This window comes from Vidua macroura, chromosome 1 (genome assembly GCF_024509145.1).
Source record: "Vidua macroura isolate BioBank_ID:100142 chromosome 1, ASM2450914v1, whole genome shotgun sequence".
NCBI classification, from domain to species: Eukaryota; Metazoa; Chordata; class Aves; order Passeriformes; family Viduidae; genus Vidua; species Vidua macroura.
The window spans coordinates 46,086,378-46,109,294 of NC_071571.1; the positions used below are offsets into that span (position 1 = coordinate 46,086,378).

The window sequence follows — 22,917 nt, forward strand, 5'->3', positions numbered from 1 at the left end:
ATCATTCTGTGATTCTGTCTTTTCCCTGTGTCACTTGGAAAGGTCCCCCGCCAGGGAGTTGCAAATTCCTGTGACAGCACTGGTGTGCATCAATACGCATTTGCCAACACAGCCTCGTGTCTTTGAGAGTTTGATGTAAAATGGAACATTTGCGATCGTACTTTGAGCTTGCACGACTCGAAGTCGTGCACGGAGTACGCGTACAGGTAGAGCGACAAGACCCCTTTTGCAGGGGGTCAGTTGCCGTGTTTTCGGTCCCTCTCAGGGCGTCCAGCAGCTCCGCTCTCAAGAACTGCGAGAAATCTGCGGGGAATGGCCGGGCTGTGTCTGCGTGTTTACGACTCTCGGGGTCCGCCCGTCTCCCGTGCTACCTTCAGGAGCAGAGGAGCGCCAGGAGGGCGGCCGAGGGCAGCGCCACGTCGCACCTCCGGCCCGGGGAGGGAGCGGGGCGGCGGGACGAGGGCGGCGGTGCCACCGCTCCGCTCTGAACTGCGCAGCCCCGCGGCGGGCGGGGGGAGCCGGCGCTGGGGCTGCTCCTCCCCCGTCCCGGGTGGGAGCGCTTCATCCACGTTTGCAAGTTTGCGGCGGTGGGAGGAGGAGGAGGAACGGGCGGGCCGGGGCGGGCGGCTTCTCTCCCTTCCCTCTTTTTCTTCCCTCCATTCCCTCCCTTCTTCCCCTCCCCGCCGAGCGCGCCCTGCGGCTGCCCCGCTCGCTGCGCTCCATGGCGGGGCCGGCGGCCGTGCGGCGGCGGGGCCCGGGCTGCGGGTCGCTGCTGCTGCTGCTGCTGCCGGCGCTGCTGGAGAGCTGGGCGGCCTGCCAGGCGCCGCCGGTGCCCGCCGCCGAAATCCCTCCGGACGGCACCGAGCTCGGCGTCGAGCGGCGCTTCGTGCCCGAGAGCTGCCCGCGGGCCGTGCGCCCCGGAGACTTCGTGCGCTACCACTACCTGGGCGCCTTCCCCGACGGCACCCGCTTCGATTCCAGGTCTGGCACAAGCCCGCCGCGGGTGCAGCCCCGCGGGGTTTGGTTGGGCACTGTGAGAGGGAGAGGAGGGGAGCGAGAGGTGCTGTTCCCCACGAGGGCGGTTTTTTTTGTGGATGTGCAGAGATTGTGCGGCTCGATAGAGGTTCAGTTCAGGTTCCCCTGCTTTTACCAGTGCCCCGTGAGCGCTTTTGGATTGACCAGTTGGAATCGGTCAGTGGCAGGATGAGCAATGTCGTACATGCGGGACATACAGATCACCATGGGAAGAAGCCTTAGAAATATGAAGGGCAGAGAGCTGGGGTGTGATGCCTGGGGACATGGAGCAAGACCATGTAGTGGCTGGGTCCAGTCCGCGGTAGTTTGCTTGCCATTATGGATCCTTACCACGTTCTTTCAGCTGCTTCTCCAAGGGAGTTTTCTGCTCCAAGAGTGAAGACCATAAGGTTATTCAGCCAGTCTTAGCCGGAGTGTATATGGTATCACAGTCTCTCACAGAAGTGGTTTCCTGCTCATTTCATTCTGTACATTTCCAATGTCTTCTCCAGGCTCAAAACTACTTGAATACGATTGGTTCTGAATCATTATCCTTGCCGGAAATATAGGAATTATCAGGCTGTACTTACACAGAATATTTTGAATACTTTATCCTTGAATAAATGTAACCTATGTACAGTGAAGTGCCTGGCTGCTTTCCTGCTGTTATTTTGGGATCAGGAAGCCTAAATAGTGGGATCAGGAGATTGTGAAGGATGCTGCTGCTGCCAGCTTATTTGTTTTTTCTTACTTCATTCATTGCCACTGATCAAAGTATTATTTAGAAAGATGAAGCAAAATGTATTTTCAGTAATCCTGGTAATCTCCCTTGTGCTTTAACGAAAATCTACAGCCTTAGGGAAATAACTGTCCTTCAAAGCTCAGTTCTCCCTCTGGAGCTGTCTGTAGTTAGTATGCCACTAGTGCCATACGACCAGCACTTTGACTAAAATGTGGGATGTGATAGCTGGCACTTCATCTGGTGTTGGTGCAGTTTCAGTGAAAAGGCACAGCGCAGACAGGGAATCCATTGGCAACCGATGGGCTTGGAACATAAGTCTTAGCTGTGGGTGTGAAGACACACAAAGGCAGCATCCTCACTGCTTATTTTTTAAATATGTGACAGTGGGAAAAGTGGCCACGTGTTCAGAAGTGTGTTTCTGATTGCTGATTGTGCATTGAGGCAGGGCACCTGGAGGGGCTGCCCAGGTGCTGGCTCTCATTTTAGTTCCAAGTTCCTTGTCATTTCTTTCTGAATTACTTGGGGCAGGAACAGATTGTGCAGAACTGTACAGCATTTATCTCTTTGGATCCTCTAAATATTGGTAAATAAGTAGTAATGGCGATAGTCTAGTCCAACTTGAATATTTTTGTGGCTGCCTTAATTTCAAAAGGGTACAAAATATCAGGTTTGTTCAGCTTGGGATTTTTTTCTAGATGGCAGCTCGTATTGGTGTATACTTTTGTTATTCACTATGATCTTTTTTAAGACTGATGGCAGTGTTTATTCATGTTAAGACATGGAAAAATAGGAGGATTTTGTCTCCTGTAGGTTGATGGAAGAAATATTTTGGAGTGTTTGTTCTAAAATCTTTGGTGTTCCCTGCCTATAAGTTATTTAGTCAATTTATATAAAAATAAGCCCATTTTCTTATCTGTTTTTAGTTTGTTTGCTTCCCTTTTTTTTTTTTTGAAGTTCATGAGCATGCTTAGCAGCATCAGTTTAATTGAACACTACTATGAAATGAGTCTAGAAGATACTCTAGATGTTGAGCTAAGGGTAGTTTTGCTTTGTCCCTTCTTCAGCTCTTGAAAATATTCTTGAGTTTTAAAATTAATTTTTTGTATTTCCAAAGACAGGTAGCAATACTGCTTCTCATGTTATCAGGCTGCTGACAAAGTCTTAGTAATCATGACTGTGTCATGTAAATTAGCATTTTATTGTCATTAGTTAATTTTTTTATCAGCATTTGCATTTCATATTTCAATGGCCATAAAATGATTTGCATTTAAAAGTATGAATTTAATTGCCTAGTCATCTACTATTAATTTGGTCAATTCCACTAATAGAGACAAATTTTGCTTAGTTTTAAGGAATCCACAAAGTCAGTCCTGCAAAGCTGCATGGTCTGATCAGTGCTTTGTTCAGTTCTCTGCTTTGCATCAATGTTCTCTTAATTGTACATTTATTTTACTAAAAAGAAAGCTCTTCTGTTCTAAGTTCATCCCAGATGTATTGCCAAGCTTTGTCAATTACTACAAAATACCATTTTGGAGGGTTTCTTAGAACCTATTATATTAACTAGCAGTAATATAACTAGTCTTAACATCTAAATTATGGTTTTGCGTGTTTAATAGAATTTGTCAGGGCCTAATTTAAATATTTTCCATCCTTTCCTGGGAGTGGGAATGTGAAATGTGAAATGCTCAGTAATAGAGGGTTGTCTAGTTTAAGAGAAATGTTTGTCAGAAGAAAAAAAAAAAAAGATGGAGCAAACAGAGAGTTCACTCAGTAAAATATTTGAGAGATTGAAAGCTATGGGACTGTTAGGAGGCTCAGTATCTTGTGGAAGTGTACAGTCTTGGAAGGAAAGTTTGACATAATTTCCCTAGGGATGTCTAGCTACTGGCTGCTTTCCAGAATTTTAGCATGCAAAAGGCACAAGCCTTTTTTTTTTTTTTTTCTCCCCCCGGGTCTGACATCCATCTATCTATCTATCTATCTATCTATCTATCTATCTATCTATCTATCCATATCTAAATGTAAAAAAAAAAAGTCCTTGAAATTACAAAAGAGATTTGGGAAAATGGAAGTGTTAAAAGTTTAAAAATAGGCATGAAGCTTTTGAGATGCTTCTTGACATGTGTTTATTATATATTGCTTCATAAAGTTCAATAGCAGTAATTCAGGCACATCAAAGTGGGGTCATTGCGCAGATTTTAGGTGGCCGAATGAACCATGTAATATAGTGTTCTGCTGTGGTAACACTGCTGTTCCCAATCCTCTCTGGAAAATGGAGTCATTTAAGCATAATTTCTTTTACCTTTTGAATATTCATGTATTATCACAGAGGAGAATACTTTGTTTCTTGATTCTTGGTCTGGCAAGCCTGCCATTTAAAACATGTCTCTGTGCTTTGAATGAGCGCTGTGAAAGAGGAGGAGAAAATAAACAACCTGTTGGCAAACCTCACAGCTGCTACTTAAAAGGCATCTTTTCCCTTTCCCCTTCTCTCACACATACTGGAAGTGTGATGTCTTACATTGTAAAGTTTTAGGTCTTATATAATATTTTTGTGATGTTGCTGACTGAAATCAATATGCCGAGATCCTACTGTGGGAACAGTTATCCTTTCATATCTCATAACAGTGTTTAATTTTTCCTTTTCTTCTTTAATTTTCCAGTGCTGCTTTTAATGTTAGTGTGTCAGCTGTATGTAGTTCTGGCCTTCATGTGCCTGTAGTACACATTGCACCCTGCTAGAATGTGTTTCAGATAGGTGATGAGCAGTGAACAGAAGGGGAACTGTGTTGAAGTCTCAGGAACACCTTGGATTTGCCCCTTCCTTTAGGAGCTGTATTGTGATAAAGTTATGCTAACGGGGCAAGAGGGAGACAAAGTGCAGTTAACTCTCTCCCTTTTTCAAAAAAAAAAAACCAACAGTGCACGGGGGTGTAAATGAACCACTAACATTTTTGCCTGGTTTTCCCCCTTCAGCTATGACAGGGGATCCACATTCAACGTGTTTGTGGGCAAAGGTCAGCTTATTGCTGGGATGGACCAAGCTCTGGTGGGCATGTGTGTGAACGAGCGCCGGTTTGTGAAAATTCCCCCTAAGCTTGCCTATGGAAGTGAAGGTGTCCGTAAGTACAGCACCAGGCCAGCTGCTTGTGTAGGGGATTCAACACAGCAGATAGGAAATGGAGCAACAGAAGAGGAGGGTAGGAACTGCAAGTAGTGAATAACAGAGGTTATCCCCTGCTCCTCAGACATGTTTGTTAAGCCTATAGCCTAAGGAACCTCTCCAGACTCCCTTTGCATGCTGAAGGAAGAGCAATTCGCCATAGAAGACCTTCAGGTCCTTCACTTTTGCTGTGAAAGTTAACTATTTATTTATATCTACCTCCCTGTTAAATACTTAATAAAACTAAAATTGTGGTTTGGCGTGGCAGTGCTGCACAAGGTCTTGTCAGTTCCAAAAGTATTTTTGTTCTACAGCTTCAGAGAGGCAATAAATGCTAACTCAAGATAGTTTGCCTGATGGACAGATGTATTAAGAATTCATCTTGCTGGATTCCTGCCCCCCCCCACTTAAATAGCTGCAGCAATGGCAAGGGGCCAAGAAGTTGTAAGCACAACAGGAAATAAGGTGTGCGTTATGCAGTTTTAGGGTATGCATGGACTGGTTCTTTTTCGCTGGTACCTTGTATAAAAAGGGAAAGAAAACTGTGTGTGGTGTTTTGCTTTTGCAGCTGGTGTGATACCCCCCAATGCTGTGCTCCATTTCGATGTGCTCCTGATAGATCTGTGGAACTCAGAGGATGAAGTGCAGGTTCAGACTTACTTCACACCTGAGAAGTGTCCTCGGACAGTCCAGGTGTCTGACTTTGTACGGTACCATTACAATGGAACATTCTTAGATGGGACCCTATTTGATTCAAGGTATGCAGCTGGGTTGTGTGTCTTTGTGTAGTTTAATAGGTATCTCACCATCATTTGCTCCCCTTTTACCTGTGTAACGATTACTGCTAATTGCCCAGAAACACAGGAATTACATCTGGCATTGGATGTGTGTTAGTAATTTTTTCAGGGATTACAGGATAGCAGTACTGACTCAAATCAATGAAACTGTGCATTATTTCTTCGTGGGCATTACCAATCCAGATGCTTTTTTAAATTTTAAATTTCGTTCCCTGTATTTATATTAACTATTTATTGCAGTCAGTTAAAAGTCTTTATAACCAGTATAGCTTTCAGATTAGATACAAGTTTTGTAAACTTAACAGCGTTTGCAATGAAAGTGAGCCACTAACACTTTCTTACTGATATTTTAAGTGTACAGCATATGTGCTTCATTAGAGCCCAGTGGAAAATGATGCTTTAGTAACAGCTGCCTGAGAGCCACTTTCCAAAGCCTCTCTGAGGTTCCTGACATAGCTAAGCACTCTGGAAAACTTCCCAGGCAGCCCTTGGCAAATGAAGGACTGATACGTCTGGACTAGCAAGTTGTGAGCTACAGTGTGCAGAGTATGTGGATTTAAAGGTTAATATTGTTCTTTCCTGTACCAGTCTGACATTTGGTTGTGCTTTTTTTTCTTTCTTATGTTTAGCCATAATCGGATGCGAACTTATGATACCTATGTGGGAATTGGATGGCTGATTCCTGGTATGGACCAGGGTCTCCTGGGAATGTGTGTAGGGGAGAAGCGAATTATCACAATACCACCTTTCCTGGCATATGGAGAAGATGGAGATGGTAAAAGTTATTCCTTTAGTTGTTCCTCTTTGTTTTTTTTTTTTTTTCTATTTTCAATCCCAGGTCATGCATGTTTTAAAACAAACTTTCTGTATTTATATTTATGGGCAGCATTATTACCCTGTTCAGAAAGTCACTGCTTAACAGACATACTGTTGATACAACTGTAGTATTTATATACAGAAATTTTATTTCAGTCAGGGAATAGAATCTGTGATTAATGTCTAGTGGCACCACAAACTTGAAGACAAGTGACTATATAATCCTTCCAGACTGCCACAGAAAGCAGAAAATTTTTAAGAAAAAATATGTTAAATGTATTTTTAATTCCAAGGTTTTTTTTTTTTTTTTTTTTGTTTTTTTTTTTTTGTTTTTTTTTTTTGTTTTTTTTTTTTGTTTTGTTTTTTTTTTTTAACAAATGCTCTAGTGATAACTACAAAATAGATTGTCTTGTGAGACTGTGCAGCCTGCGGATTATACATAGACATCTGCATGTTGAATTATAGTTTGTGACTTTTCCTTATATTCTTTGCTCTGGTGTTTAAGGATGTGTCTGTGGTGTATGAGGTTTCATACCCCTTCTGTGGCTTCATTACCAGTAACTGTGAGGCTGAAGGGGCCTTTGTTTTCAGTGAGGCAGTACCATCACTGTGGGAATAGAAGGAAATTATTCAGTTGGAGAATTCAGATGAAAAAAAAAACCCTAAACCAAAAAATGACTGACTAGAAGCAAATTTGCAGACAGACCTGGATAAATTAGAGAACTGGGCAATCACCAGCTGTATGAAATTAAACAAACTCGATTCTGCACCCGGGATGGGGCAACCCTGGTTGTGTGCCCACACTGGGGAATGAGGAGGCTGGAGAGCAGCACCATGGGAAGGCACCTGGGGCTTCTGGTGGATGGCAAGTTCAACATGAGTCAGCAGTGCCCTGGCAGCCAGGAGGACCAACCCGGGGGAATTCAGGCACAGCATCACCAGGCAGGCAAGGGAAGGAATTGTCCTGCTCTGCACTGCACTGGGGTGGCCTCTCCTCGAGGGCTGGGGGCAGTTTGGGGTACTAAAATATAAGAAAGACATTAAGCTACTGGAGGGAGTCCAAAGGAGGGCAGTGATGATGGTGAAGGGGCTTGAGGGGAAGCTGTGCAAAAAGCAGCTGAGGTCACTTGGTCTGTTCAGCATGGAGAAGACTGCGGGGAGACCTCACTGCACTCTGCAGTTTCCCCATAAGGGGAGGAGGAGGGGTAGGTACTGATCTCTTCTCTAGTGACAAGTGACAGGACCTCTGAAGTTGTGTCAGAGGAGATTTAGATTGGATATTAGGAAGAGGTTCCTCACTCAGAGAGTGGCTGGGCACTGGAACAGGCTCCTCAGGGAAGTGGTCACAGTACTGAGCCTGTCAGAATTCAAGAAGTGTTTGGACAATGCTCTCAGGCCCATGGTGTGACTCTTGGGGTGCTCTGTGCAGGACCGGGACTTGGAGTGATAATTGTGAGTCCCTTCCAACTCAAATAATCTATGATTCTAATTTATTTTGGGAGGGGAGGTGCTTGATATTTGGCAGTACATTACTTTTCTTCAACAAACATGTTTAAGCTTCTGCTAGAACACCTGCTGTTTCTTACCAATTTTCTGCTCTAACACTTTTGTAGGTAAGGAGATCCCTGGCCAAGCTTCCCTTGTCTTTGATGTGGTTTTGCTGGATCTACATAACCCCAAGGATGGTATTGCTATTGAGAACCAGCTCGTGCCTGAATCTTGTGAGCGGAGAAGCCAGACAGGAGACTTTCTCCGATACCATTACAATGGCACACTTTTGGATGGCACATTATTTGATTCCAGGTAACCAAAACATTAGACTCAACAGACTTCATTTCCAGTTTGACTCTTGTGTTGTGTCCATAATATGCTCAAACACAATTCTTTGCTTTTCCTTCCTTTTTGAAAATTTTGAGTGGACTTGGAGTCTTTTTTAAAGACTCACAGAAAACTTTTCCATATGGGAAGGAAAAGAGCTGTTTTGTACCATGTCATTGTCACAGACGCCATCTAGGGGTAGTGGCCCACCCAGTGAAGCCAAGTGCTTTAAGTACACAAGCCTGAAGACTCTTTGCCCCATAGGGTTTATCTGCCAAATAGGTAATACCACTGAAGAGAGAGAAAATAAATATGATTCCATTTTATGTCCTGAGAATTGTGAGTCAGCGTGCTAGTGGCTAGTGTGAGGTTAATCATATTTATACTTGGAAACTGTTTGCATTTTGAAAGCTGATGGCTTTCAATGCTGAATTATGGAATTGCAGAATTCAATAAAGAGGGATTTTCTGTGATAAAGGAGGAGGGATTTCTGTGACAGTGAATTCAAAGCTCTGTGGGAACATGAGCTTCCTGTACAGAACCATATGAATAATACCCTTGCAGATTTCTATGACTTTGGTTGCTTTTAGTGGAACAGTTCTTTACTATCCCACTCTAGCTCTCAGAACAGCTGGCAGAAGTAGCTAAAAGGAGGTGAGAATGAGCCAATGTAAAATGTTTTACAAAATAAGCTCAGAGAAAAATGTTTAGCAGTACTGCAGCAGCCATCTCTGTAGGCCTTGATTTACAATTTGTGAAAGCTTATAAGTTAAGAACTCAAAGCTTATCCACAATGTACCTATTTCTCTTTTTTGGCATGTCAGTATCTTCCGTAGTAACTAATCAATTTTTGAAAAAATCTGTAGTATTTATATGAGGGTTGCAGTCAAGAAATAGTACTAAATGCTTTGTAGGCAGTGCCCTCTACATCATTCTGAAGTGCTGAGAGTTGTTAGAGAGCTTGTTGACTAAATCATGGTATCCTGACCTGCAGAATTCATAAATGAAGAAATAGTGCAGCTAACAGTAGGGATTGAAAACCCTGGAGGTATTCAGGACAAAGTTTCTCACTAGTACAGGGAACATGCCAAAAGCTCTGTGAATGGCTGGGGTTAATAGCTCTAATAATATTTTCCTTTGCCTTTTTACTCTGAAATGTTCAGCTGCAGAACTTCCCTGGGCAGCTCAGCAAGGCTGTCTGGGCTTAGAACAGTTGGAAAAACCTTGGAATTACATCAGGGTCTGGTCTTGTACTGGTTTAGTTCTTTCCTAGAGGTACCTTGTAAAGATGAATTAAAACCTTTCTGCCTTCTCCTTCTTGGGCCGTGCCTTTGTGTAACATGCCTTGAAGAAAGGCAGAAGATAGTCATGCCCATGTAAGAAACATCATTTGTTGTTGTAGCCTTGTTTTATTCTATCATGAGGTGTTGAAGCAGGTCCTTCAACCTGTGTGTTAAGTGGTTGGTTTAAGTGTTGATATGGTTTTGTTGTTATGACTCATTTTAATGTTGAGCATCCCAGGAGAACCTATTTATCCCACCTGCTCCTTCTAGTAGTTGAACTACATAGCTGTGGTTGCAAAATGAGGTAATCTGCAGGGTGTCTCATGAAAATGAAGCACTTATCAACCATAGCTAGTTGATAAGTGCTTATTAAAGTAGTGTCAGGGCAGAGGAAATTTTAAAAGAGTAAACAAATTTTTTTTCAGTTACTTATCAAAACCTGATTTCTGTTTAATTTAAAATACATAAATAAGTGTGATTTTTCTTTCTAGATACAGTAGAAATGAATTTGCAAATCTGCTGGCTGTTCATTAGCCAGGGTCTCACTGCTGAGTAATCAGTGACCCGTGTGTCACTGACTGATGAAACCTGGTGGCCTGGATTCATGGAATATAGTTCCTTTGTGCCTCCCTGTTGCTGGTTAATGACTGTGTGTTTGACCTTAACTGGTTTAAGAATTGTGTTGCAGAGCTATTGCAAGAGTCCATGTTTTCTTGAGTACACCTGACGTTGCTGAAATGCAAATATTTTCCCTAGTTATTCCCGAAACCGTACATATGACACCTATGTTGGGAAAGGTTATGTGATCGCTGGAATGGATGAAGGTTTGCTAGGTGTATGCACTGGTGAAAAAAGAAGAATAATAATCCCCCCTCATCTTGGATATGGAGAAGAAGGGAGAGGTGAGCTCACCTTTGCATTCAAGTCTTCCATAGTTAAACCTTTATTATTTAGTTAATCTGCGTGTAATTTCAATTTTCTGGCATTTGAAAGGTTTATGAATTAATTCATAATTAATTATTTTGTGAACATCAAACTGACAAGACCGCATCCAGAATTTGCAGGATTACTTTGATTAGCAAAATAGGTAGGACAATAGAATACAGAACAATCTCACATGTAACTGGTAGCCTGAACTCATTTGGGTAATTGGTGTTTCAGGCAGACTGGTACTTGGATGCCAGGAGCTCTTCAATGTGAGATCTTCCTTCCTGTGTGTCTTAAACTCTCTGTCCTGAAGGAGTTCATTATGCAAAGGTTTCTTCCCCATTCCTTCCACAGCCACAGGTTCTGTGGACTTCTAAGCCACCTCTGTAAATGGTGGATGCATGTAACAGTGAAGTAACCATGTACATGTAACATACAATTAACATTTCTTTGGGAAAACTCATTGCTATGTAATGATTGCTGGGAGAGGCTGAATATGATAACCCTGCCAGGTGATCACAGCGTTGTGGCTGGTGTTTCAAAAAGTGCCTCCTGGGATGTTAGTTGGATAAGTGATTTAGAAAAAAAGCCTTTCTTCTGGGAATGCAAGTTCTGTGCTGCTGATTTGGAATTAGACTCCTTTACTGACAAACCCCAATCCTAGGCCAGGATGTGTCGTGTTAATCCTAGTAATGCACGTAATCCTGAGAAGAGGGGGAAGAAGTTGCCCAATTTTAGGATATTTTAAGGAACTGTAAACTTTTACATAAAATGACGTTTCTTGAAGCATGAGAAGTTCTCAAGAATTTTGATGATCAATATTGAATTGATACGTGAAACACAAATGAGTTATTTAGGTTAGTAGCAGGAAATACACAGTTATTGCTTCACTTCTGCATAATTTTAAAATTCAGGGTAACAAAAGTTTTTCCTTCACCATTAAACTGAGTGCATGCTTAGTGCTTTCCCACTGGTTGTCTTTCCTACATTGGATGAAGCTTGCATCTGTCTCATCCTTTAATTCTGAATGAGAAGAGCAAAATGACTCAGTAGCAGACACAGCAGGAATACATATTCCTACAGGGTGCAGTACCATTTCTTTCTCTATTTGTCTAATTTGCTTCCTATTTAGGAAAGATTCCAGGATCTGCAGTGCTGGTCTTTGACATCCACGTGGTGGACTTCCACAACCCCTCAGATTCGGTCAGCATTACTGTTCACTACAAACCTTCCAACTGCACCATACTGAGCAAGAAGGGAGATTACCTGAAATACCACTACAATGCTTCACTCCTGGATGGAACCTTGCTGGACTCCACGTAGGTATTTGAGTGACTTTGTAAAGAAAATACTCCCAGCAGCAGTGCAGGCAGAATGAACTCCCTGCAAAGCAAGCCAGCAGGGAATAAAGATTTTTTTTTTTTAATGTAGAATGTATTTTTCTCTTTATGGCTGTCTGCCAAAGGTGCATAGGAGGAGGAGAATTTAAAGACAATCTGTCATAGCATAATGAGAAAACCAAGAACAAAAAGGATGTAGGAATGTGTTGGAGAAGAATGTAAACAGTATGTGTGGAGTGATGAAACTTGTTGCATGGCATTCTGTTTAAATGGGCCAGTTCAAGTGTCTGGTTGAGTCATGCCAGGACTACACAGGTCTCATCATTAATGAACTGTCCAGGTTTATTTAGTTTCTTGGGTAGGATTTGTGCTGTGTACTGATTCAGTGCTCCTGAGAGAGGCCTGGTAGGGCTACTTGTTATGGTCCTGTTAAAGATACCTTGAGTGCGGTTTATAGTAAGTGGTCACCTGTCATGTCTGTAGCACACATTGCTGCTCCTGTATTGTAGTGTGGCTTTTAAGTGTCAGCAAGGAGAAACTGTCAGAGGGCTTGATTGTAACTGTGAGGATAATATGCCTTTTCCTCCTCTCTCTTGGCAGCAGATTTATGAGGGAAGCAAAAGATTGCTCCAGTCTGTCTCCTGTAGCACTGAAGTGAGCCTGGCACACAGCTGCAAGAGTATTTCTGTTAGCTTTCTTTTCTTTTTGCCTTAATCTTTTGAATAGTGCAAGTCATCCAAATGATATTTTATTTTTTGGAAAGGAAGTTGGGAAGAGCTATTTTTAACCAGGTTATAATTAACACAGGAAGTAGCTCATAAGTTTACACTGTACACAGTAGCTTGCAGAGCTGAAAAGCTGCCTTGATTTAGAGCACGTGGTGTGATGCTGTAAGCAAGGATGTATACAAGTGACGTGTTTGGATTCAAAACAGTTTATATGTCAGGAATGCTCAATTGCCATTTTGTAGCAGGAACCAAGGGATCTCAAGACCAGCTTACTCACAGCAGTTTTTAGAGAATGAAAGATTGTGAATCATGTGCTCCTAATTTTAAGGCTGACCTCTTAGCCACTGAATTGTTTTCTTTCCAAATAATACTCTGTTGTACAAGCATGTCCTGCAGAGGCACAGCCAAGCCAAGTAACCAAAGAAAGGCAACCAATAGAATAAAGAGCCTTAATGCTACACACTCCGCCTTTAGAATCACAATATATATTTGACTTTTGGGCTTTTAACTGGTGATATTTTCTAATTTTAGAACTGACCCATGGGCAGCAAGGTATAATTCAAAATTTAATACGGTTAAATAGCAGTAGTAGTAGTTATTCGTGTTAATAAATACTACATTATAGTGACTGATTTCATTAAAGAGATGGCTGATCCATGAAAATGCACTCAGATCCTTCTGTGAAGTTGGTAGTCCTAGGATGAATGTATATCTGGAATTCTTACATCTGCTGAAAAGTCCAATTACAACAGTTAAAAAATATGTGAAAGGAAAAAACCCTTATTTCAAGATAAAATACCTTGGGGTTGCAATTGGCACGATTAATGATTTTAATTGGATTTCATCCAAGAAGCCTATAATTCTAGTGCTAGAGGACATGTCAGCAGCAGAGACTTGTCTGTTTGGTGCTGGCGGTAAGTTGAGAACAACTTCAGGTAACTGGTAGAACAAAGCACTGGGTATTAAGTTAATTTTTGACAATGACAGGGTACTACTAGAAACTGCTACTTCTGTGGTAATTTTGAACAACAGAAATGTTCTATTTTATGTTGATTTTTTTTTTTTCCCCATTTTTCCCTTCCTTTCCAGACATAGCCTTGGCAAGACCTACAACATAGTTCTGGGATCTGGTCAGGTGGTGTTGGGGATGGACATGGGCCTTCAGGACATGTGTGTTGGGGAACGACGGACAGTTGTTATCCCACCTCACCTTGGTTATGGAGAAGATGGAGTTGGTGAGTGCACATCCACTTAGCATCTCTAGAGTGACTGAAACACAGTCATGCATGTTTTATTAGCTGCATGAATGGGTTATTTTTAGAGGTTTTTCATGTCATTATTTTAGACACTCCCCCTCCTCCCTGTTCCCCAGTGAACATGGTGTCTGTGTTGCATTTCAAGTCATGCTGTTGCTGTGGCCAATAGAAAGACATCACAGTACAAAAGGGAGCATGTGCCTCCAGTAATGTTGCTTTGTCAGAACAGAAAGCTCCAGGCAGTCTGGTGTTGCAGAGGGATGCAAACACTGTTTTCCATGGTAGGCAGTTGGGCGCTTGTGTTTGGACATGTGGCGTGTTACGCAGGAGACAGAGCCGTAGGGGACTGGTCAGCCCTAATATGTTAGGAAATTCAGAAGATACATAAACTGAGTGTAAGATGTGAAACAGTGTATTGGTGCTGTTAAAACTCCAACACAAATACATTTTGAGGCAGCTTTAGGGCATTAAGGCTTATCAATTTCTAATGACGTGGACAGCAGTAATAAAAAGAATGATACAGAAGTGACAAGAACTTTTATGTCCAGGTACGTTGTTTCTGGTCTTGCTGGTTAAAAGATTTGAAGGAAAGGAGTCTATATGAGATCCAAGAACACAAATTCTGATGTGTATGAAACAGTTGCATAAGTTGCTGTGTTCTTTGAATAGCTCCAGGACAGTTTGTAGTTTATAAAGACTGTCAGGCATCATGTGCAGAGCTTAATGGAGAATTAATTTGAGTTAAGAGATAAGAATGCATTTCCACTTGTATGTCTTCTGTGAAAAATTAGGACTTTAATATATATGCAGTGTTTTATACATGATTTTATCTATGATACATTATGTATAATTGCATAGCTATATGTAATAAATTGGAAATTTCCTCATGAACAGTCTGCTGTGTAAAACGCCTGTCATAAGTATTTGCCATTGTTCAGGGTACATTTGATACATGTTCTGAAACATTGCATAATTTGTTAGTGTGTTGGTTTATGCCCAGCTATCTGAAGAAACTGCTTGTTTGTAGTCTCTTGCAAACAGATTAGAGGTGAGCTTCATTTTTCTTTTTCAAGACTAAATTAAACTCCTTCCATGGTTTCCCTGAGGTAATATCCCAAGCTGTTGAGTCTCACAGAAGTATGCTGATACACAGTGTATTGGTGAGATAAAGGAAAATAGATTATTCCCACAAGTTTAGTTTTTAAAGTAAAAATAAGGATGCAGTTTGAATCATGGAATTATAGAATAGTTTGGATTGAAATGGACCTTAAAGATCAGCTCGTTCCAACTCCCCTGCTGTGGGCAAAGACACCTTCCACTAGAACAGGTAGCTCAGGACCCCATCCCAACCTGGCCTTGAACATTCCTAGGAATGGGGCATCCACGCTTCTGTGGGTAATCTATTCCAGTGCCTCAAGTTTTATTATGAAAGGTTCCTTTTATGATCACCCTTGGTGAAGTGATTAGGAAGATTTGTTGGGCTAGGGATCACACTAGAGAAGTGCCTTTTGGAGCAGGATGATAAATTTAATTGTGGATTGAAAGGAAATACCCCCTTTCAGTGTAAGTGAGGATAAATACCCCTCTTTGCCATTTGTTGTGACAGAAGGAGAAGTGCCTGGTAGTGCTGTATTGGTTTTTGACATCGAACTGCTGGAATTGGTGTCCGGCTTGCCTGAAGGATACATGTTTGTATGGAATGGGGAAGTCTCTCCCAACCTTTTTGAAGAAATAGACCAGAATCATGATGGAGAGGTTCTTTTGGAGGAGGTAAGCTGAGACAATGAAAACACCTGCTGTGGTTTTCTTCTACCACCATCAATGTCAGTGTTGAAGAATGGAGTCTTTCCTCATTTTCTTCTCTTCTTCTGGAACAGTGTTTGTCATCAAGGAAACAGGAAGGCAGGGTATCAGCTAAAACATGGCTATTTGGCTTTAGAGTTAAAGAAAAAAGGACTGTAAGAATGGCCTTACTGCCTGAGATCATTTACTGTTGTGGTTTCCTTGGTCAGCAACAAATCCTTAGGACATAAGTGTAAGAGGCAGAATTGGTATCCAGCAGTCCTTTGCTGCATCAGCCTTCGTGGTGTCTGTCTTAGTGTTTATTGGCAGTTTGTGGTGAATTCTGGAGCCAAAGCTGAGCCTGCAGCAGTGCATCCAGGAACTGTCTAATCTCTTCTGGAGCCTGGCAGTGCCAGTGGCCACTCTCTACACATGTGAATTGTGTGCTGTGCAGTCTTCTTCCACTTGCTTGCTTTTAAAATCTGCATTGTGAGAATGTCATTGCGTGCCCCAGTTGAAAGCCGCTTGCTTTTGCCGCACCAGCTCTGATAACATAAACCTCTGCAAGATGTTTCTCTGCCTTTTATTTTAATTCAAATTCTATTTTTTATTCTCTTCTGAAGTCTTCTTTGTCACCTTTCTCTATCCTTCTGTTTTGTTCCTTCTTCTTTGTCCTTTCTTTTCTCCCTGGAGTGGTGCTGCCTGCAGTGCTCACAGGGCAGGCTGTGGCCCTGTGGAGCAGCATGAAATGCCTTTTAGGATTTAAAAGCCTAATGTGGTAAAATCAAATTTTTGTTTTCCCTTTTCCCAGCACTCTCTTCCACCTCTTTGTTTTCCTTCCACCTCCATCTTCTCTCTTATGTTTACCTCCACATCTGTCCTTGCAGAGAAGAAAAAAGCTTTTACTGGCTTAGAGAAAGAGGTAGGGCGAGACTGTTGCTGTCCACATCAGCAATCATCCTTGTATGTTGCTCTCTCTAAGATGCAGGTGGGTTTCTGTTTTACAGTGTGAGCTTCATGTATCGCCATGCAAAATTACTGCCCTCCCTCTGTATAGAGCTGTTCCTATGTCCAGCTGTCCAGCCTGTCTTCCTCCTAAATTATGAAAAATAAGTTTTCTTGTTATGGGTCCAAAACCCACTGGACTGAGTGAGGAAATCCCTGCCGGGCTCCACAAAGAGTGATTTAACCTCAGGTGTCTGTTCTAATTAGTCCAGTTTGGGTGGTAAACTTTATAGGGTAGTGACAGTGTCCTGTGTACACTTAATAAGTAATAAAATGCTGCATGCTCTTCATTTTCAAATGTCCTTTTCACTGTGAGCTGTTTTCTTCTCCTTTCCCCCTTCTTAGTTTTCAGAGTACATCCAAACTCAAGTTGATACTGGCAAAGGAAAATTAGCTCCTGGCTTTGATTTCGATAAGATTGTTAAAAATATGTTCACCAATCAAGACCGGGATGGAAATGGTAAAGTTACCGCTGAAGAATTCAAGTTGAAAGATCAGGAGGCCAAAGAGGAGCATGATGAACTGTAAAGATAAGAAAAAAACCAAGAATCCTGAGCTGACCTACTGTTCAAACATGTGTACCAGAAGGAGTTTTGGCAAGCATGGTTCTGGAAGGATAGTCCTCAGCCTCTGTCTGCCTCTGCCTGGGTGTGGGTAGGCTGTTAAAATAGGAAGAGATTTTCAGTTGGAATTGTTAGGTATATCTGAAAAAAGTGTTAAGTGCCTCAAGGTGGGATGTATAGACAGGTAAGGAGTGTCCTGCTGTATGTGGTGCCGTGAACCACATGCATGTATGTGGGTGTATCTGCTTTTATGCTAAAGATCCGAAGTTCTCATTGAACAATTCACGGTCAGTTGAGTGGATGGTAGAGAGAAAACCTACCAAGTGCTTTTAAAAGAGTTTAAAAAAACCTTCTGTATCAGAAATATTTGTGTAGAAAAATGAACCAAAATATTCTCCATGACAATAACCTGTAAAAGTTGTCAGCTGTTGATCCCAGTTCCTTTCAGAAGGCATAAGCACTCTTCCCAGTAAATGAACAAACTGACATGGATTTTTGCCAGCAGAAAATCTGATTTGCAAATTGCAGAAACATGGCTGTGCCATTGCAAAATTTACATAAGCTGTGACTTAAATTAAACAGACCTAGAATTGATACTGTGTATGTGTTGGGTTTTTACCTCAAGGAATAAAAGTCTCCTACCATCTGTACTGTGCTGAATTAGTAACCTTGACACTTGCTGGCCAGTGTTCCCATCAGTCATTCCAAAACCTTTCTAGTTGCAACCTTATTTATAGTTTTGTTAGACATTAAATATTAACAGGGTCCAAATGCTGTCATAAATACTGGGCACAGTTGATTTTGTGTTTGGCTTCTGTTTCCTATTTTGGGAATTGATAGATTAAGGAGTAAGTACTTAGAGTTTAAGCAGCAGAGCAGTCTGCAGTGGCAAACAAACAGACAGACAATGATAGAATCAAGAAACACCCATCTGTTTGTGTGTGCTAACATTCTGGCCCAGCCCTCAACACAAAGTCAGCCCTGGGAGTGCTGCTCAGATTCTGTGACTTGAGACAGTCGCCCCTTAACTTGACAAATGCAGCAGAGCTGCTCAGTACTAAATACACGAAACAGACCCATTTTCTGGAAGGCCGTGGGATCCCCCTCAGTACACAGCATGCAAAGAGCACAAACACATAGAGTGAGACACTGTCAAGGAGGAGTGGGCAGGGAGTTGTGTTTCCAGTATAAGCTTTGTGTCTAGTTTCTCGCTTTCCTTGATCTGTACATGTGGGATGTAAGCTCCCTGAGATGCTCTTTCTAAAAATTGGTATTTCAGTTGGATGAGAACATTTTGTATTGATTTTTAATGCAGTTCTTACAAAAAGTGCAGTGAAATATTTTTTTGAGTTTGATACCATTAAATGTTGGATAACTGACCTTTTTGTTAAATAAAATGTTGTTCAACTATTACTTTTAAAGTTTCTTTTCTTTTTCTGGAGTTTTGGTGGGTTGGGACCATGAGTTGAAGCAAATACCCTTCCTGCAGCTGTCATCTCTTGTACACAGCAGGCTTACCTTGAATATGTTCAATACTGCTATTAATATTCAGAAAAAAATATTTTAAACTATGATTAATGGATGATTTTATACCAGATGTAGAAGTTGTGGATATCAGGGACAGGCACTTCATTAAAAAGTTTGGGTCCAGAATGGCTCCTTTCCATCTTGTGAAAGCAGCTCTCTCAGCAGATTGTTTTTTCCTTTTGCTTTACTTGGAAGCAGGTTGCTCACTTTTTGCTGTGCTTCAGATGCAGTCCCTTCTGTGTGCTGACAAAGCTGAGAGAAGGAGTGGGAAGCAAGTTGTGATTGGAGTACTGCCAGAAGCAGAATTCAATGTGGAAACAGCTCCTTACTCTGTTCTCATATGTACCCCAAAAAAACCCAAATCTGTCTTGTGGATATCCCCCCTCCTTTTGGGGGGATGGAATTCTATGGTTTATAAGGTGCCTTCCAACCCAAACCATTCTGTGGTATCCTAAATAAATGTTTTGTCTGAGAAAACCTTAGTGAATGAACCCAGTGTTTCTGCATGGAGGAACATTCCAGATGGATCCCAGGAGATGGGCTGAAGAGTTCCTGGTAAACCAGGATAACAGAACTGTCCTCCAGGGCAGATGCAGAAGGAGCAGCACTGAACTGCTGACAATTGGTGATCCCAAAAATTGCTCTGCTGGATTTTTTTGGAAGTGCTTGTCAGTGATGGGATAGCAGGGATGACTTTACCAGTGCCTCTGGCTAGGGTAAGTACATCTGAAATTCTCATGCCATTGCTCCTTAGGACTTGGCAAATGTGGCTCATGATCCAGCTAAAGATGTTTTTCCTTCAAGAGGAAGTTTTTGTTGCCTCCTCACCTCATCCCTCCAAGCCTGCAGGTTGCCATTTTAGAAATAAGAATGCAGCTTTGGGGAAAACAGAGACTATATGGAGAAACTTGCTATAAAATAATGGTGTTTATATGGGGCATTGCCTAGATGAAGCCACCAGAGGCCAGGTCTGCCTGGCTGTTTTAGGCTAAACTGCTTAAAATCCAGAATTTTTGCTCACTAACATAGACCCAGTCCTTTTCCTTCCTTTTGGCAGCTATTGGCTTCTCCCTTGCAGGAAGGCTTGGGGCCACCTTCCTCTATGTCAAAGTGTAAAATAATTTTTTTTAAGGAGAAAGTAGTTATTTAGAATTAATCTAGTTATCTATTTACAATTCATCTATTTATTAGCATTTTATTGCTAGTGTTTAGAATTTGCCTATGTAGAATTTATCTATTAGTATCTACTATCTCCTAGTATTTAGAACTTACCTATTTAGAATTATCTTTATATAGAATCTCTTTATTTTGGATTTATTTATTTATAGATTTAGTATCTAGATAGTTTTTTTTACCATACTTAACTGAGATGACTTTATAAAAATAGATTATAGCTCTCAAGGGTCATTAAGAACCAGATGTAACTGGGCTCAGCTAACGAGGGGCTCTCCAGAACTCAGGCTGTTTCTACTCCTCTAATGAAACAGGCAGGTGCTATTCTCAGAGCTGGCAGCTGACTGCTGTTAGGAAAGAAGTTGCTGGCAGCCAAGGTTGGCAATTGGTGACTGAATTGTCAGGGGCTCAGTGGAAAAGAAAAGCAACAGGGGTGCGTACCCAGAAAACCCAGGTATTTATGAATATTTTTTTTCTGCATGATTTTTGTGTCCTAATTTGATAGCAATGCTTTCCGCTGTGTAACTCCATCTGGTGCAAGTATTAACAGACATACTTAAATCAGAATTTGCAGTTGTTGAACTTCAATATTATGTTTTTCTTTGTGGAAAAAATATTTGGATTTTCCTTAAAACTTTAAAATGACACATTTAGCTAGTATGGGGTGCAAGTCTTTAGCTCAGTTCAGCACTATCAGTATTTTTTGACAGTGGGAGGACATTTGAGCTGGCTGCAACACCCGCTAAGAGGAGGATTCATTTTCAGCTAAATAAAGGTCCCAGATACTTGACCTTGGACATGTACTACAGACAGAACAGATACTGTGAGTAGAGGAAGAAAAAAGAGTAACAAATCCACTTAATTTTGTTTATTCTTTTAACTTCAGATATACTCTTTTGGCTATGGGAAAATGGTCTGGGAAATGTGTACATTTCTTTCCAAACTAAAATAAATACATTTTTAGGGTTGCAAAATGTTTCTGGTTAGAACTTTTATTTGGAAAGACATACTACTCACAGTATTTCTTAAACCTAAAAGAAGAATCTCAATAGCAATTGCAACAGTTAGACTGGCTGGAGAAGGATGGCTTAACCTGTAGGTGTAGAGTTAATTTTGTTTGCAGTTCATTTTGGTCATGGCTTTGGAGAGGCAACTGATAATACAAATTCTTATTTCTAGACAACAGTCTAGTGATAAAACAATGGGATTTTGATAAAGTGGAGGAGGATATTTAAAAATGCATCTTGTGTTTTCCCTTAAGTATTACATAAGCAAGAGTTATGGTTGGCAGTGGGATGTGAGATTATGAACAGACAATGATAATCTCTACAGCACAATGCAGGTTTTTAAAATCTGACCTCCTGGTTCAGGTTGATTGCATAAGTAACTGTTTTTTCTATGAAGTTGTAAGAATGGCATCTCAAGAAGTAAATTACTTGGCATGGAGATACCCCTTGTACAGCAAATGGGTTCTATCAAGGAACTGGAATGTGGCTTAATTGCTTTCAAGTCCTAGCAAAGGTTTACTGCTCTAGCAGATCCTTAACACGGGTTCTGAGACTAACAGGATTTAATAAAGGAGAAAAGTGTGCTGGATATCTTAATTTCCTGCATCTTTGTGGAAGGGCAAAAATCCTTTCCTTTAAGTGATTGTCATGGACTGAACATTTGGTGACTGATGTTCATTGTCCACCTGCTTGGAGGTGAGGTTGGAAAATCTTCCTTACATAATGCTTGAAAGATGGTGGTCATCTGAAATCCTCTACCAGTTTTAGATGTCCACGTAGTTGGAAAACCATCTAATTTCCTTCTGATATGGGTGGGTTCTAGGGAGGCTGAATACTAATTTCAGTGATTCAGATTAAGATTTAGTTGGAGATGTTTTGGTAACTGCTTTTAAAGATGCTTCCTAGTCCTTTTCTATATTACTCTGCATATGCTCTTCTGTGAGCTTTTGTTTATTTGTTGGGTTTTTTTTAATTGTGGGTTGAACAAGGTCATCATGCCGAAGGAGTGGCAGCTTGCTCACCTGCTGAGTGAGGCTGAGGAAAAATTCTGGAGAGAGGATCAATGAGTTTATGTGTATCCTGAGGCAAGTTTGATGAAAACATGGGACACTTCCCTTCTCAGAAACACTGCACAGAGACCAGAACTGCCCCCCTCCTTTTCACTGGTGCTGGGATAATCAGGGAAATCCATTGCACCTGTAGTCAGAATGCCAGAGAGTGTTGCTGACACATCTCATTCTGTGAAGCTGTGACTGTCAGCTACACTTCACATTCTCTAAATTTTAGCTGTTATCTGTATTCCAAAGATAAACTGCCTGTAAATGGAAAACTTTGTCCCAGTGTAAACTTTAGGAGTAATGCCTGGTAATTAGACTCTTGCAACTAGAGGCTGGTTGAGTAAGCAGTGCATCCAAACACCTTGATGTTTTTCAGAAGGCCTTTGCCTTTTGGACTTTTATTTGGCAGCTATGACAAAAGAGCCGGCATGATTGCCTATTTATAAAAGCTCTAAACCAGATTCACTAACCCTACTCCCCTCCTCCCAAAACCCTAACATTTGCCCAGCCAGTGTAAGTTCTGCAGGTGCCTAAAACCCCAAATGTAAGTTGTTAAAGAAGTTGTGTCTGCAGAGCTCCCCTGGAAATGCTGCAGCATTCCTTCCTGTGCTCGGGTGGTGCAGACCAAGTCACTGGGTGGGCAGCTCATGCCGACGCCGGTGCGGAGTCACACATAGCACAGCCCTGCTTGTCCTCCCATGGTGCTGAAGCTGCAGTGCAGGCACAAGGGAGGCTGTAGGGAGGCTGCTCCTTCTCTCTGTTTTGCCATGACCATCCTGCCCTCCTTCTTGCCCCAGGAAAATGGAGGAGACAGGGAGAGAGGCCATAGGGACTAGGTCAAACTTAACACCCAGTCCCTGTGACTGCTGACTCAGCAGCTGTCACTACTGCCTTCAAGCTCTCCCCATCTTTTGGCTT

General features: G+C 41.7%; 1 protein-coding gene across 1 annotated transcript; it reads left to right on the forward strand.

The window, feature by feature from the left end:
- The first annotated feature begins 694 nt into the window (after positions 1-694).
- FKBP9 (FKBP prolyl isomerase 9) lies at positions 695-18,647 on the forward strand. The gene is made up of 10 exons (XM_053995009.1): positions 695-981; positions 4,733-4,878; positions 5,488-5,677; positions 6,346-6,491; positions 8,146-8,335; positions 10,390-10,535; positions 11,693-11,879; positions 13,718-13,863; positions 15,491-15,654; positions 17,017-18,647. Exons 1-10 carry the CDS (start codon positions 722-724, stop codon positions 17,197-17,199), a joined length of 1,758 nt encoding a protein of 585 aa, XP_053850984.1. The 5' UTR covers positions 695-721; the 3' UTR covers positions 17,200-18,647.
- Positions 18,648-22,917: the final 4,270 nt, after the last annotated feature.

Coding starts and splice junctions, on each gene's coding strand:
- FKBP9 (XM_053995009.1), top strand. CDS start 722: ATGGCGGGGCCGGCGGCCGTGCGGCGGCGGGGCCCGGGCTGCGGGTCG. Junction 4,879..5,487: donor CTATGGAAGTGAAGGTGTCC/GTAAGTACAGCA, acceptor TTGCTTTTGCAG/CTGGTGTGATACCCCCCAAT. Junction 5,678..6,345: donor GGGACCCTATTTGATTCAAG/GTATGCAGCTGG, acceptor TCTTATGTTTAG/CCATAATCGGATGCGAACTT.